This window comes from Citrus clementina, unplaced genomic scaffold (genome assembly GCF_000493195.1).
Source record: "Citrus clementina cultivar Clemenules unplaced genomic scaffold, Citrus_clementina_v1.0 scaffold_6, whole genome shotgun sequence".
Lineage (NCBI taxonomy): Eukaryota > Viridiplantae > Streptophyta > Magnoliopsida > Sapindales > Rutaceae > Citrus > Citrus x clementina.
In genome coordinates this window covers 22839670-22856420 of record NW_006262139.1, presented here as the reverse complement: position 1 = coordinate 22856420, position 16751 = coordinate 22839670, and the positions used below count along the sequence as shown (strand labels likewise).

At 41.6% G+C, this 16751-nt stretch overlaps 1 protein-coding gene and 1 pseudogene across 1 annotated transcript; both read right to left on the bottom strand.

Annotated features, from left to right (window-relative positions):
* Positions 1-9517: 9517 nt before the first annotated feature.
* Positions 9518-11056, bottom strand: LOC112097272 (protein DETOXIFICATION 8-like). The gene is made up of 3 exons (XM_024182374.1): positions 10745-11056; positions 9705-10249; positions 9518-9610 (listed from the first exon to the last, which is right to left on the bottom strand). Exons 1-2 carry the CDS (start codon positions 10985-10987, stop codon positions 9980-9982), a joined length of 513 nt encoding a protein of 170 aa, XP_024038142.1. The 5' UTR covers positions 10988-11056; the 3' UTR covers positions 9518-9610; positions 9705-9979.
* A 2183-nt stretch (positions 11057-13239) lies between these two features.
* On the bottom strand, positions 13240-15953 carry LOC112097412 (annotated as a pseudogene).
* Positions 15954-16751: the final 798 nt, after the last annotated feature.

The following is a 16751-nucleotide window of genomic DNA, read 5'->3' as shown; positions in this document are numbered from 1 at the left end:
TGATCCGTTGGTGCACATAGAGCACTTCAACGACATAACCGGAGTGCAAGGACTATCTCAAGCCCAAAGATGTAGGGTGTTCCCACTATCTCTAGAGGGACGAGCACGTGAGTGGTACAAGAAACTTCCTCGGGGGAGCATTAAAACCTTCGAGCAGATGTGCCAGGAATTTACAGAGCAGTTTTGTAGGGCAATGGCACCGGAAGATGATATGATGGAGCTGACGAGCATGAAGCAGAGAGAAGAGGAAACCCTTCGGGAATTCATCAAAAGGTTCCACCTTGTTATCTTCGACTTGGGAGCCTTCAACCATCCTCAGGCATTAAGGGGATTGAAATAAGGAGTGAAGATAGGATGGCTGTGGTATAACTTGAGAAGCCTAGCTATTCAGACATATTCAGCTGCTTACGAGCAGGCTAAGAGAGACATAGAAATCGAGGAGGAAAAGGCAGCACGGATTAAGACAGACCAACTGGAAGGATTAAAGAGGAAAGAGAAGAGGGCCGTACCAGGAAATGGGCCGATTAAGAGGAGGGACTACCATGCCTCAGGTAGTGGTACAGGAGGTCGGGTAACCGCTTACCAACCTCATCAGAGGCCACCACAGTATTCACGCAGCATAGCGCAACCTCCTCGCTCACCAGCTAGGGAGCCTTGGAGAAGGCATGACGCGGCATATGGTCACCTTCACCCACACCCCCATGGTAGTAGAGGGAGCAGACCAGAAGCGCTGCCACCACCTCCAACTCAGAATGGCACAAATAGAGAAAGGGCAGTGCACATGATCGACTAGAAACAGGACTATGGGCGGTACACTTTCTTGAAGATGTCCCTGGACGAGGTGTATGAAGCCATAAAGGACCGGGGATTACTGTACCTCCCGGCCCCAATAACAAAGCTACTCGGCAGGAGGGATATGGGACACTATTGCAAGTTCCATGACACTCATGGCCATACCACAACAGAATGTAGAGACCTCAAGACCCAGGTTGAAGATTTGGTGAGAAATAGATACCTGGACGAGTTTATAGATAGAACTTTTCCGATGATGGCCTCGGCATGTGAAGGGGAGCAGAGTAACAGGAACTTGAGCCACGAGCAGCCTATAGTAAGAGTGATTGATGGGGGTCTAACGTTGGCTGGAGATTCCAACAGGTCGAGGAAGAACTATGCTAGATATGCCATGACTAGTAAAGAGGTATTCTTCAACACCCCAGCAGCCAAACGAGCAAGAGTAAGGCAAATGCCAATCATGTGGACAGATGAGGATGAAGAATGGATTCTATGCCCACACGAGGATGCCTTAGTCATCAAGGCCACCGCTGCTAGCAAGAAGTTTGACCGGATACTGGTTGACACAGGAAGCTCAATTGATGTGTTGTTTAAGTCAACTCTGGAGGAGATGAGAATATCAGATTTGAGGTTGGAGCACACCAATACCTCCTTAAAGGGATTTGGAGGAGGAAAGCTGGTTCCTCTGGGCGTGGTTGAACTGCCTATCACGATTGGTAACTATCCGACAGAAAGAACTATGATGCTGGATTTTGTAGTGGTTGATGAGGAGGGTCCTTACCAGATAATCCTAGGTCGACCATTTTTTAGGATGAGCAAAGTGGTGCTGTCCAACCATTATCTAGTTCTCAAGTACTGGGTGAATGGGGTAGTTGGAGTGGTACGAGGCGACCAGAGAATCGCACGAAGCTGTTACTCTTCGGCAGCAAGGGAAGCAATGCAGATAATATCCCTTGATACCCGAGTGGGAGCCAAGAATGACAGACAAGAACCTGTAGAGGAGCTTGAGACAGTAAGCCTGGGACAAGAGGATTCAGGAAAAAAGATCCGAATTGGGTCGAAGCTTAAAGAAGAGCAGAAGCAAGAGTTGGTGCAATGCCTGCGAGCTCATGCAGATGTGTTCGCTTGGACACATGAAGACATGCCAGGGATCGACCATGAGGTAGCATGTCATAAGCTGGCAATAAAGAAAGGTGCTCGGGCAGTAAGGTAGAAAAAGAGGTGCTTCAACCAGGAGAGGTATGAGGCTATAAACAGCGAGGTGAAGAAGCTCTTGAAAGTAGGGTTCATTCGAGAAGTCAATTATCCTGAGTGGATATCGAATGTGGTGCTAGTAAAAAAAGCTAATAGCAAGTGGAGGATGTGTGTGGATTTCATGGACCTCAATAAGGCGTGGCTGAAAGACAGATTTTCCTTACCAAAGATTGACCAGCTTGCAGAATCAACAGCTGGACATGGTCTGCTCAGCTTCATAGACGCATTCTCGGGATACAATCAAATCCCCATGTTCGAGCAGGATGAGGAGAGCACGACATTTATTACTAACCAGGGTCTGTTCTGTTACAGGGTAATGCCATTCAGTCTTAAAAATACGGGGGCCACGTACCATAGGCTAGTGAACAAAATCTTTAAGCCACTGATCAGGAGAACAATGGAGGTGTATGTGGACGACATGATAACCAAGTCAAAAATCCCAAAGGAACATGTCGAACATCTCGAGGAAACATTTGGACTTCTGAGGAAGTATAAGATGAAGCTCAACCCGGAGAAGTGTGCTTTTGGGGTCGAGTCGGGCAAATTCCTTAGGTTCATGGTGAGTCATAGGGGGATTGAAGTAAATCCCAAGAAGATTCAGGCGATCGTGCAGATGAGGTGTCCTCGTAACCTGAAGGAGACGCAGAGCCTTACGGGGAAGTTGGCGGCATTAAGCCGATTCATATCCAAGGCTACGGATAAGTGTCAGCCATTCTTTCAAGTGATAAGGAGAGGAAAGAAAACAGAATGGACCCCAGAATGTGAAGAAGCCTTCCAGAACTTGAAGCAATACTTACAGCAAACACCTCTGTTGTCCACACCAAGAGATGAGGATATGTTGTTCTTATATTTGGCGGTATCAGATCATGCCGCAAGTTCTGTTCTAGTGAGAGAGGAAGAATGGGTTCAGTATCCAATATACTACTCCAGCAAGGCCCTTCTCGACGCCGAGACCAGATACCCACCGTTGGAGAAATGGGCACTCGCCCTTGTGGTTGTTGCTCGAAAGCTGAGACCGTACTTTCAGGCATTCCCCGTCTCTGTAATAACAAACCAGCCACTGCGACAAACTCTACACAAGCCGAATGCTTCTGGTTGGTTCGTGAAGTGGGCTACAGAGTTGAGTGAGTTCGACATAGATTACAAACCCCGAGCAACAATAAAGGCACAAGCAGTGGCCGATTTCGTAGCAGAATTCACAGAGCCCGAAGTTGGTTTTGACCCACCAGATGCTGCAACTGTCAACAATGAAGATCGGGTATGGCAAATGTCAGTGGATGGATCCTCAGGGGAGAAGGGGTCTGGAGCAGGGATTGTCTTGGAAAGCCCAGAGAGGGAGGAGATCTCTTATGCTGCAAAGTTAGAGTTCACAGCCACGAATAACCAGGCAGAATACGAAGCCTTGATAGCAGGTTTAGAATTGGCTAAGGCAGTAAAAATATATAAGGTGAATATCATAACTGATTCCCAGCTGGTTGTAAATCATGTCAGTGAAAGATTTCAACCGAGAGAGGAGAAGATGGAGCAGTACCTGAAGAAAGTCAGGCAGATGATGGGGAAGTTCAAAGTGGTTGAGGTGATATAAATACCGAAGGAGCAGAATAGTCGAGCAGATATTCTGGCCAGGATGTCAGCTATAGCAGACCCGAAAATGCCTAAGTCGATCCATTTGGAAGTGAAAACCAACCCTAACATCGAGCAGAATTTGGAGGTGATGCAGATAGAACAAAGATACTTGTGGATGGATCCGATAACTTCGTACATTAGAGACAAGGTATTACCACCAGATAAGCTAGGAGCCCGGAAGATCAGAGCCCATACCTCAAGATACACAATGATTGATGGGGTACTATATCGGCGAGGATATACGCTACCGTTCCTTCAGTGCTTGGATGAGGATGATGCAGACTACGTACTGAGAGAAGTACATGAAGGAATATGTGGAAACCATTCTGGTGGGAGGTCCCTTGCCCACAAGGTTCTAAGGCAGGGATATTTCTGGCCAACAATGCACCAGGATGCGCAGGGGAAGACCAGGAGCTGCGTAAGCTGCCAGAGTTTTGCAAGTTTCTCCAATTAACCACCAGAGAAGCTCACCTCTATGGCCTCCCCCTGGTCATTTGCTCAATGGGGAATTGATCTGATCGGGCCGTTGCCAAGGGGACGAGGAGCAGCAACACATGCAATAGTAGTAATAGACTACTTCACGAAGTGGATAGAGGTAGAAGCCCTCAGCAGGATCACAAAGAAGAAGACAACAGACTTCGTATGGAGAAATCTGGTTTGTCGGTACGGGATCCCTTATGCGTTGATAACGGATAATGCCAGGCAGTTCGATAATCATAGCTTTAGGGATTTCTGCCAAGCTTGGAGCAAAAAAGGCTTTTGAAAACCAGGCTTGGAGCAAAAAAAGGTGCATGGGTTGATGAACTATCAGGTGTTTTATGGGCATACAAGACAACCCATAAAACAGCAACTGGGGAAACACCGTTCGCCCTGGCCTTCGGACATAAAGCAGTCGTACCAGCCGAGATATGAACGACCACGCACCGAACAGATCATTTCGATGAGCAGGAGAACAACGAGCAGATGTGCCTGAATCTGGATTTGCTAACTGAGAAGAAGGAACAAGCATCGAAGCGATCAGCCATTTACCAGCAGAGGGTTGCTCGGTATTATAACCAGAAGGTGAGTGTACGGCAGTTCAAGGTCAGAGATTGGGTGTTAAGGAGAGTGAATCAGAACACCAAAGACTCGACTCAAGAAGTGCTTGGACCGAATTTGGGGGGGGGGGGGGGGCATACAGGGTCAAGCAGATAGTTGGACCCAAAGCTTACAAGCTTGTTCGCACGGATGGCCACGAGGTTAAACGCCCATGGAATGCAGCGCACCTCAGGAAATATTTCCAGTAAGACTTATTCATGTTTTAAAGTTATTTCTGTTCGTGCTCGTTATTATTTATTTTATGTCCAAACAAACTCGTGTAAGCCGAATTCATCACTTAATGAATCAATGAGGAATTTCAGTTAACTGTAATGATACAAGATTTCTAAGGCATGCAAAGGCTCACCAAGTCTCAAAGCTTATTTTATGGCAAGACCCGAAGCCAAGTGTGCCAGGATCTGGTCGACCAAGCGAAGACGAGTAGAATCCCAAGCATCAAAAATTTTTCTAAGGCATGCAAAGGCTCACCAAGTCTCAAAGCCTATTTTATGGCGAGACCCGAAGCCAAGCGTGCCAGGATCTGCTCGACCAAGCGAAGACGAGCAAAATCCCAAGCATTAAAAAATTTCTAAGGCATGCAAAGGCTCAACAAGTTTCAAAACCTGTTTTATGGCGAGACCAGAAGCCAAGCGTGCCAGGATCTGCTCGACCAAGCGAAGGCGAGCAGAATCCTAAACATTGAAAAGTTTCTAAGGCATGCAAAGGCTCACCATGTCTCAAAGTCTGTTTATGGCAAGACCAGAAGCCAAGCATGCCAGGATCTGCTCGACTAAGCGAAGGCGAGCAGAATCTCAAACGAAAAATAACTTGCAATTATAACACAAGAAAACAATTAGAAAACATTTTATTAATATGTGAATAACTTGCAAGGCTAATAACCTTCGCATACAATATTCACCACAATACAAGATACATTCAAGAGGACGGCGGGTCAGTAAGCCGACCAGCCTCGGTTGGTTGGTCCACCTCAGGTGCAGGGGGGGTATCACCAGTTGCATCCGGGGGGTACTCGCCTCAGCAGCATCAACAGGGATTGCACGAGGAGGAGAGTCTTCCTCCTCAACCGCAATTGGCTCCACCTCTTCGACATCCTCTTTTGCTGCCTCCTCGTCCATGTGTTGAGCAACACCAGCAGCAAGGTCATCCATCTTCAGATCAAGGTGCTGCTTCCCAAGGACGGCCATGATACAACGATAGGAATGCCGAAGTCCCTGGTCGTATTGGTTGTCAGCTTTCCTCTCCAAGTTCTCGACCTGAACCTGGTGGGAATCACGAAGAGATTCGAGCTGAGCCTCGTACATAACCTTCTGCCTTTGCAGATCCTCCTTGACCTTAGTAAACTCTTCCTCCAGAGTAATGGCCTTTGCTTGAGTAAGAAATTCTCGCTCCATCAACTTTAGATTCTCGAGATTCAAGTCCCCTACTTTCTTTTCGACAGCATCAGCTTTGGTCATGGCCGATTGAATGTCCTTCTTCATCTTCCAGTCATAACGATCAACCTTGGCCTTATAGTAAGTGGCCATGCAGCTGAGATAGAAAGCGCTATATTGCATGGCCCCCACCAGCTCACCCAAGGTGCTGCCGTCAAAGTCCTCCAGGTCCCTCTTGCTCACGAGTTTAGAGAACTCGTTGATATAGGGGACCAAATGCTCTGCTCGATTGTCAGATAAACGAGATCTCGGCCCGACTGGAGGAGAAGAGGAAGCGGGATCGGTGGCTGCTCCGCTAGTTTCTCCGACTTTGGCAGGAGAAGGTGGTAGGGTCTTCAAGGGAGGAACCTGCTGCATAATGTTCACCCGCTTCGCAGTGGGAGCGTATTTATTCTGGTCCTGCTGGGTAGCATGAGGTTGAGGACGTTTCCGAGTCAGGGCCCCGATCACAGCATCCTCCATTTTATGGCCGGTAGACACCAAACGAGATTCGACCAAGTTGAAAGTAGTTAGCAGCTCTCGGTTCGTACAACATCCTGCTCGCTTCAAATCAGCAAAATGAGAACGACTATAGAGACAAGACATCTGAAGCGAGCAGGTAACCTGAGAACACGAAACGGGGTAGGACGCGGTAATCCTTCCCGTCAATCTATGCAACTTGACCCCAAGGACCCTAGCAAAAAAGAATTTTTTCTTCCAAGTCCCACCACCACCAGTTGGAAGATCGGTTATGTGTTTCCTGATCTTGGTACTAGACTGGAAGTAATACCAGCCGGCATCTTTGGGGCTGCTTTTTAGCTAGTACAGGTGCTTCACCTCGTCAACTGTTGGCTCGCTTTGCCAACATCCGTCCCACAATATGAATAGACTAGAAAGTACTCGCCACCCATTAGAGTTCAGTTGACCAGGAGCTAAATTCAACCCATTGAGTATTCGGGCAAAGGAGGGTTGTATGGGGCACCTTAGCCCAAGTTTAAAACTCTCTAGAAACAGAGTAACATACCCCCTAGGAGGCCGGCTGGGGGTATCATTTTTTCCTGGGATCCTAAGGGGAATTTCATCAGGGATGCCGTATCTAGCCCGGAGACTAACTAGCTCATCTACTCTGGTCGTGCACGTCATAAAATCAATAGCGTAATTCTGCGATAGAGCCCTACCTCCTACTGTGCCCCTCTTATCTGGTCGCGATGTTCCTGGTGAGGGCACCAGAATCATTTCCCTGATCTTCACTCAAAGTGTCTTCCGAACCAGAAGAACCCTTGTCGTCGCTATTTCCGGTTGAGGAGGTTACTTGGGGGGACACCCTCTTAGCACTAGTCGCAACACTAGGTCTAAGGGGTTCTAAGGGGATCCCAGGGTCGAAAGCAGAATCGGCGAGCAAATTAGGCAAGAAATCTAACTCATCGTCATCAATCTCAATGACTTTCTCCTTACCTTTCAACATTCCCTAAACTATAACCAGAACTACACCACCAAACACTACCCAAGCAAAATATAAAAGAAATTGTTTACAACTATCCACGACCGAGGAAAAAAAAATAATACCTGAAGTTGTGACTTAGTCAGAGAGAGACAAGGAATGAAGCTTTTACGCCAAGGGAGATGAAAGACTCATTCGCCGGAGAGACAGAAACGGAGTAAAAGACGAGTTTCTCTTTTGGGGGTTTTGGGTTTTCCTAATGAAGAACAAACTCTTGGGCTGCCGGCATTTAACGGCATAAATTTCTAGGGTTTCGTAACCGTCGATTTGAAATTCAAATGGAGGGGTAGATTTCTGCCACATCACCTCATCCGTAATTAAATGCGACACGACTCTTGGCAGCCTTTTCCTATCCCGCGTGAGCAAGAACTGTCGAGTTTCTACTGTTGGCTCACTATGTTACCCGACACCAGAAACTGGGGGACCGATGTTTGGGGGATGTACTTTGACGAGACCAGCCGTGATGAGCAGAGGTCTGGTAGTAGGGTTCCACGAACAGGTATATCTTGCAGAAGTCTGGTAGCAGGGGAACAGGAGCAGGAATATCTACTCGTCCACGAATACGCCATCCGCAAAGCCAGTCTCCTGTTAGAAGCATAAAGCCATTCCTGCTAAGGGTTGAGGCGAAGAGACCTAGTCAACAACAGTTGGCGAGACGTACTCTCCAACCTGAGAATCAAGGCACGAAGGCCATGCAACCACCCACGATTACGGAAACGGAGCATCCACTTTCGAGAGGTGGGAAAGTAACGGGCATGAATGGAGGGAAAGATCTAGACTCAGGAGGAGCCTATAAAAAGACAGCCAACGAAGGTAAAAGGGTTAGATTTTTTTATATTAGAACTGAGATAAAAAGAGCTCTAAAGAATTAATATAAGAAAGAAGCCATAAGATTTGTGGCTAGCGTTCCCAGGAACACAAAACCTTCATTTCTAACTTGAGCGTCGTTGGGTACGCCGGGAAAACAACCGGCGTGCTTTGACCTGTTTTTGTGTGCGCATGAACTTCTGGAGAAGAATCCTTAAGAGGAGATATCCTGATCGTGGTCGAGTTGATTGAGCAGAGATCCTGGTCGTGGTCAAAAGGGTAACCAGAATCTCGCATCAATAGTATACTTTTATTACGAATTATAAGGCGTAGTGGCGTACTATGATCCACCTGACTATTATTATTATTATTATTATTATTATTATTATTATTATTATTATTATTAGGAGTTATTTCTAAGTTTTTTTTTTAATTATTATTATAGCTTTTTACCCCCCTCTCTCTCTCTTCTGAAGTTCATTATGAAGAAAAAAAAAATTGTTTGTGGTAGCTGACTAGCTGTTATAAAAAATTAGCTCTTATTGTTGGGTTTATTTGCTTCTGCGCACCAGCTGTTTGATAATTGTCACCCGGTGCTTGCCAGAACGCCACCACTATTAAATTTTACAGCTCTCGTCTCGAGAATGTAATTTGTTACAATGAAAAACAAAACAGGGTAATTAATTACTAGCCTAGGTGGATCAAACCGATGGATTTTTAGTAGAAGGTGCTCCCTCCAATATTCTTTCCTGACCATGGTTGCCTGGAAAAATATCCACATGAAATTATGCAAAAATTCAGTGTCAGCCAACAGATTAGAGGATGATTAATATATTGTCAAAGAAACAAACACATAGAACAAAAGTAAAAATGAATTACAGAAACCTGTTTTTACCAATCGGTTAATGAAGTAACGACGGCAAGCGCAACTGCTTGTACGGTTGAGCCTGAGTCTACCATAAATCAATTCAACCCTAATGAGAGTTTCCCCAAAAAATTCTCCAAAAGCAAACCACAAGTGATGTCAAAAGTGTACCATATAGATATAACTGATGTTTCAAGTTTGGGGTTTGGTAAAAGTCCCGACAGTAATATCAGAATCTCATAGAACCACCATTCAAGACTATAATTATTGGGAACGAAACAGCACGCTGTAAGTAAACCAATAATAACAGAAACTAACAATAACATTGCAAAGTGAGATTGACAAATTATACCAAAACATGAAAACCGAGGGGAGAGCGAAGGAGGTAAACTCCTTCATGCAAGGCAAAATTTCCTTGGAGATCAAAGTGCGAGTTTTTGTACACGATGGAGAGTGTCTCATGTAAAGAGCAAGGATGATCACATTGAACCAATAAGATATACTAATGGATAATGCTACTCCTGTATTTCCAAAGTCGGCTTTAAACACTAGAACCCAACAAAGAAGAATATGCAAACATAGAGTTGCACATGAGCTTAAGAACAATGTTAGAATCAAGCTCTGAGCCTAGAGATTGTGACACAGTGATCGAATAATCGCATAGCCGAATAATGCTGGTATAAGCCAGATTGCATAATTGCGGGCTTCAACAGAAATCTGAGGGTTTTGGTGTAGCAGCATTAATATTTTGTCCATGAATATCCAAAGAACAGAGATTGGGAGACATATTGCAATGCAAAAGAACATAGCAGAGTAGGTATACGTCCCAATCTTTTGATATTGTTCTGCGCCATAAGCTTGTCCAGATAGAGTCTCTAATGCACAGGCAAAACCAAACTGTTCAAAATTTAAAGTTAACGTCAACATTATACATGTATTTGACAAGTTTGTACCTGATTCAGAAACACAAATACTAAGATATCATGTTGCAGGCTAATCTTAACAGATTGAAATAATGAAGAAATATATAAGCAATTCTCGCAAATCTGGTTAAGTACAGTAGCACACCAAAATGGTTAGTTAGAATATAATTCTTGTTCAAACTCAAGCAGAACATGAAAATATTATTTGCTCTGGTGAGTGAAATGGTATGGCGAATTATTCAGACTCCTTTTGGTATTGCTTCCTAGCAGCTATAGCTTTTAAGCTAAATACGTATATAAAACTGTTTGTTTGATGAAAAACCTTTGTTATACCCTTACTATTTTATCAAGTTGATTGCTATGATCACCCATGAAAGTCAAGCTAAAGTAAAGAAAGGAAAAGAGAATCAAAAGTAAAGCCAGAGATAGAAGGGCATTTTAATGGTAAAAATTAAGAAAAACAAATTACGAGTGGAGTGAAGCCAGTGACATTGGTGAGAGAGGTGGCGATGGTAATGCTAGCAAGCGAAAGTTTTCCAAGGTGTCCTACCATCATCGTTGATACAGCCGGCAAAAGCAACTGAAAAACAGTTACCCCGGCAAGAGGCGCTGCCAAGAAGCTCACCTTCTTCAGCTCTTGCACAAACGCTCGCCGTGTTACTGCCCATTTCTTCTTCTCTTCTTCTTTCTCAGCCTCGGGCAGAACCTCCATATGCTTGTATTCTCTGGTAATAATTGTATGCTAATAATACAACAATAAATGATAGACTGGATCTCTTTAATTCGGATAAAGATGCTTCTCTTGAGTACTTTTGTTGATTACCAATCATACTGAAGTTTAGGTATGTTGCAAGAGGCTGACCATCTCATGTTGTCCCACTTAAATTATAAAGATGGGCTTGAAGAAGAAACAAAGCACCTTTTTGTTATTTTATTCACCTCATAAGTCATAATCATTACATTTATAGTGCTCTACAGGAAACACGATCATGCCAAGAATAAGATCAAGCCTAGCATAATTGTTATCTTTACCTTGATCTTGATAAATACGAAAGTAAATCTTGAAGTAATGATAAGCTAAGAGATAAGGTTGATCACTTTAACTTTCCAAAACACCAATGAATGCCAAGTGTGCTGCCATGTCATCTAACAACTTTGAATTCGTATTACTCAAGTTTGGTAGCTCTGCTACAATATTTTCATCAGTCCCTAGCTACACTCAGTGCCTGGTTAAAATATACCATGTAGATATGTTGCAAGAGTCTCGATTCTCATCATTCATAAGTGATTTTTCTTTTTCAATTTATTTGTGCATGAAAATGGGGTGAGAACTGAGATGTATGAAATATCTCGACGATGTTTTCGTGGTAACTGTTATAATAATAAAAATAATTGCTAGTAGTAATCGACTAATAACAAAGACATTTTGGATGTTAATCGGCACGATTAAGACACGCTCTTAGAAAAATGTACGACACTTCTATTTGTCAGTTGTGGAAATTAACATGTTTTAATTATTTGGGGACTATTTTGCCTTAGTTGTTTTGCAATCCACATTTCATACTCAGTGCCTATTTGGTATGGCTTATTTAAAAGGTATAAGTGCTTATTTAATCGTATAAGTACTTTTTAAAAATTTTTATGGTGTTTGGTTTTTTTTAGTAGAGTTTTTTTAGCTTAAATAAGCTAATTTACCTCTACTAGCAAAAACCCAAAATTTGAGCTTTTGAGAGTAGAGGTTAGAGAGCTTTTCTAAAAATATATAATAAAAAAATATCACACAGTTTAATGGTTCAAAAATACTTTTTTTATTGATAACCAAACACCCAATGACTTTTTGTCCAAAAACTCTATTAGTATAAGTTCTATTGCTATAAACTCTACTGTTATAAGCTCTATTTAATAAGCTGTACCAAACGGAGCCTCAGTGTATTTGATCAACATATATAGTTTGAAAGCCTAAACAAGTATTTGATCAACACATAAACCATCTTAAATGTGATTATTTAAGATAGAAATTGACTATGTTTAGTTTGTACAAGTCTTTTTTTTTTCAATACAAAGGGGCTTTAAAAAGAGATAAAATAAAATTAGACGGATAAGCTACTCTCATACATGTAATGAATGATAATAGAAGCCAAATCAGGAGGGGGTTATGGAAAATATCAAAGCCCAAAGGAGCAGAGAGAGCATAATTCACCAAGAAATCAGCAGCATGATTTGCTTCACGATAAACATGTTGAACGGTGATGTGCCAATCTTGCTTGATGAGATCCTTTATGGCTTGAAGGAGAGGGCCATATTCATATGTGTGAGCCACTGGATTTGAGACTAGTTGTGTGACACAAAGGCTATCCACTTCAACAGATATGCAACGACATCCTTGCTGCCAGGCCATGCACAATCCTTGATAAAAAACCCCAATGTTTCGCCATTGTAACTGAACACATGCCTATATTCATGCCAAAGGCAATGATCCATCAGGCGACTGAGGTTTAAAACATTTATTCGTTTCGAACTAAGAGTCTAAGATCTTGCATCAAGTTTTTGTCACAAATAATGGTTGGGATTAAACTATACTCATCATTACATTTTTATATATTAATAACCATCGCCATTACGAATTGTGACTACGAGAATTCAAATCATGAAAGAATTCACAAAATCTGTGTATTTTAAAATAAAGGATGTTTATCATACTTCTTTTAAATGTAAAATTTCATGGTAAATCTAGGAATTATCCGAGGACCTAGCCTTGTGAATCAATTTCACAAAATTGATTGTATTGGTGATTTGCACATTGTTTGCTCTTAAAATTCTTGGGTTTGCTTCTGCACACCAAGTGTTCGATAAATTAATTGCCACAACAATAGCATTGTCCAAAATTAGTCTTGGTTTTGTAACAGTATATACTCGCAGCTCACATCCTAAGAAATTTTGATACGATGGAAACAAAATGTTTAATTACGTTTTGCATCGAACCGATCTATTATCAGTTGAAGATGCTCCCTTAAGTATTCTCTCTCTGGCCAAGGTAGCCTGGAAAGATATCCACATGAAAGATCAATGTCAGCCAGCAAAATTAAAGGATAATTCACTGCTGAAGAAGCAGATAATTTGAAAAAAGAGTGAAATGAAATAGAAACCTGTTTTTCCCAATTTGTTAAAGAAGTAACGATGGCGAGCGCAATTGCGACAGTTGAGCCTGGCATTAATGATTAATCCGAGCAAAAGGCCTTTTGTTCTAAGATGAAGAACAAAACATAGCACAGATGCTACTGGAATTCCAACAAGATAAAATGCACCGAGATTTAAATAAGCTCCTATGTGCTGTCACCCAATTACTCTAGCTACTCGTGATAAGGAAAGTGATTGGTGAGAAATAAATCATCTAATCTTTTTCAAGCTCTGAAGCACTAGCTGAGTGAAAAGAGTGAAAATAAAAGTCCTGACAGAATGATGGGATTCTGACCGGAAAGTACTGATTGCATGCTGTCCATGAAAATGGTAGTGCTAAGCAGGAACTAATTCAGACACATAATTCACAACGTCCTTGTCAGTGTTGAACAAATATGCCAAAACATTGCGGCAGCAGAATAGAGCTACGCTCCCTATGGCTGCCTCTGCAACTGCAAGAAATATCACGACACATGTAGACAATCGAGTTGGTTCTGGATTTCCAGCTCCTAATTCATTTGCCACTCGAGTGCTGCAAAACGGTGGATTGCGATACAGCTCAGTATACAGAATTAATCAGGGTTTTTTTAACTAGTAGGTAATGAATTATTTCATTTACTCGTAAGTGCATGCTTTTGAAACAACATATAGATCAAACATTGCGGTAGCACTAATACCAAATGGTGTGTTGACTGGATTGTAAAGCTGCATATGAAGAGCAAAGGAAATCAATTCAACCTTACTGAGAATTTTCCCCGTTTACTCAAAAGTCAAAACTGTAAGTGTAGATACGTACCATATTGTAAGAACTGATGTTTCAAGTTTTGGATTTGGTAATATTCCAGACAGCAGTACCAGAATCTCATATGACCACCATTCGAGACTTTAGTTATTGGAAACAAAAGGCACACTGTAAGTCAATTTATAAGAACAGAAAACTAACAAAAACATTGCAAAGTACGATAGGCAAATTACCAAAACATTACAACTGAAAGGTGTGCAAAGAAGGAAAACTCCTTCGTGCTAGGGAAAATTTCCTTGATGATCACCGTGTGAGTTCTATCCCATGTAAAGTGCAAGGATGATCACATTGAACCAATAAGAAATACCTATGGTTAATTCTGCTCCTGTATTTCCAAAGTCTGTTTTAGATACTAGACCCCAACAAAGAAGAATTTGCAAACAAAGAGTTGCACATGAGCTTAAGAACAATGCCAGAATCAAGCTCTGAGCCTGGAGATTGTGAGACAGTGATCGAAGAATAGCATAGCCAAATAATGTCAGTATGAGCCAAATTGCGTAATTGCAGGCTTCGACAAAAAAATCAGGGTCTTGGCCTAGCAGTATTAGTACTTTGTCCATGAATATCCAAAGAACAGAGATGGGGATACAAATTGCAATGCAAAAGAACATAGCAGGGTAGGTATAGGTTCCAATCTTTTGATATTGCTCTGCTCCATGAGCTTGTCCACAGAGTCTCTATTGCACAGGCAAAATCAAACTGCTCAAAATTTAATGGTATTGTCCACATTAGATATCATTTTGTAGGCTAATCTTAAACAGTCTCAATTGATTATTGATGAAATATATGCTATTCTCCCAAAATCCGTTTTATGTAAACAGCGGTAGCATGGAAAATATGGAGCAAACTAAGATCAGTTATAATAATGCTTGTTCAAGCTCAAAAAGTACTACCTTTCCAAAAAAAAAAAAAAAGGCTAAAAAAAGTACTTCATAAATTATTTGGACCAGTGACAGAAAAGGTGAACAAAGTTTCTTAATATCTTCCAAGTAATATTGATTAATTCTTCGCCAATAATTAATCAAAGTTTATTAATTTGTTGATCTTAGCCTAGTCAAAATAGACCTGCTTGGTATTCTCACCTATGAAAGTCAAGCTAAAGTTCTAAAGTTGATTGCTTATTATAGCTAAACGAGCTTGATTTAACTTGTTTAACCATATAGTTGTGGTTGCTTGTCGTTGATCTGGATTTAAAAATAGCTATTGTTATATTATTGCTGTGTGGATTATATTGAGTCATTTAAACAATTTTCTAGCGAGCACAAGCAAATTGTTAACTTGCTACAAAACAAAAGGCATACAAAGCAGTGTCATTAGATTAAATAAACGAAGCATGCTTTGATGTGAAACAAAGAAGAAGAAGAAGTAAAGCAGTTTTCTAATGGTAAAAAGAAAAGGGAATGAAGAAAATATTACAAGTGGAATGAAGCCGATGACATTAATTAAGGAGTTAGCAATGGCAATACTATCAAGTGAAAGTTTTCCAAGGTGTCCCACCATCATCGTTGCTGTAGCCAGCAAAAAGAACCGAAAACAGGCCACCCCTGCCGGCGGCGCTGATAAGAAGCTCAACGTCTTCAGCTCTTCCAAAAAGGATAGCCGTGGTAGCACCACCACCACCCATTTCCTCTCTTCTTCCCTCTCAGGCAATAGTGGCACCTCCATACTTTTGCCATTTATAGCTTCCTGTTGTGATTGTTTTCAAATGTTCAACGATTCTGAACTTGATTTGGATGTCATCATGAGCATTAACGTTTGCCATTTATAGCTTCCTGTTGTTGACTTTACTGCTTGTTAGCACACTGAGGCTTCGAACTTCGATTATCAATCAATTAAGCATCTCTTCACTCTTGTTATTTACCTCACGTCTATGCGTTGTTGAAAGTGTCTCTTGAGCAGTAGTTTCTTTATTTGTTGTCAAGTAATATCTGTTAGTCAATCTTGATGACTGTTAGTCAAATTTTTTTTCCTAAAAAGACAAAATAAATAAATAAAAACCCTGAGTATATTATTAGAACTAGGATTTAACTTTGCTGATCACTGAATCAATGACTATTGTAATTGGAAATATAAATTGGAGATAACCGTTTTTGATTGTCATACGTGTCTTTTAGTTTAAGGATGACAAGTCGTACATTTTTTTCGTTATACATGACATGTCATACAACGTCACATGCTTCGGTTGCATCATATTTCAACACAAGCATCCAAGGCATTGCAATTCATGTATAGGAATATACGAGTTGTAAATTGTAACTGAGAAATTCTAAATTAAAAATTAAACAGAATCTGTCACAGCAAGAATCGATTATGAACTCTAATTTATTTATGGATGTCCACAATTTGTAGAAGCCCATATAAAATCATGTGCTCAAAGATTTGATTTGGTAGTTGTTGTTAGGTTATGACTATGTTAGAGTTCACTTACAGTGGAGCACGAATCTCAACCACACACGCAAAGTAATAAATATTAAAAAACTCATTATAACTCATTATT

Excerpts from the sequence above, each read along its gene's own strand:
- LOC112097272 (XM_024182374.1), bottom strand. The coding sequence starts at position 10,987 with ATGGAGGTTCTGCCCGAGGCTGAGAAAGAAGAAGAGAAGAAGAAATGG. Across the intron at positions 10,250-10,744 it reads TCACTGGCTTCACTCCACTC|TTTGGTTTTGCCTGTGCATT; the intron begins GTAATTTGTTTT and ends AATTTTGAACAG.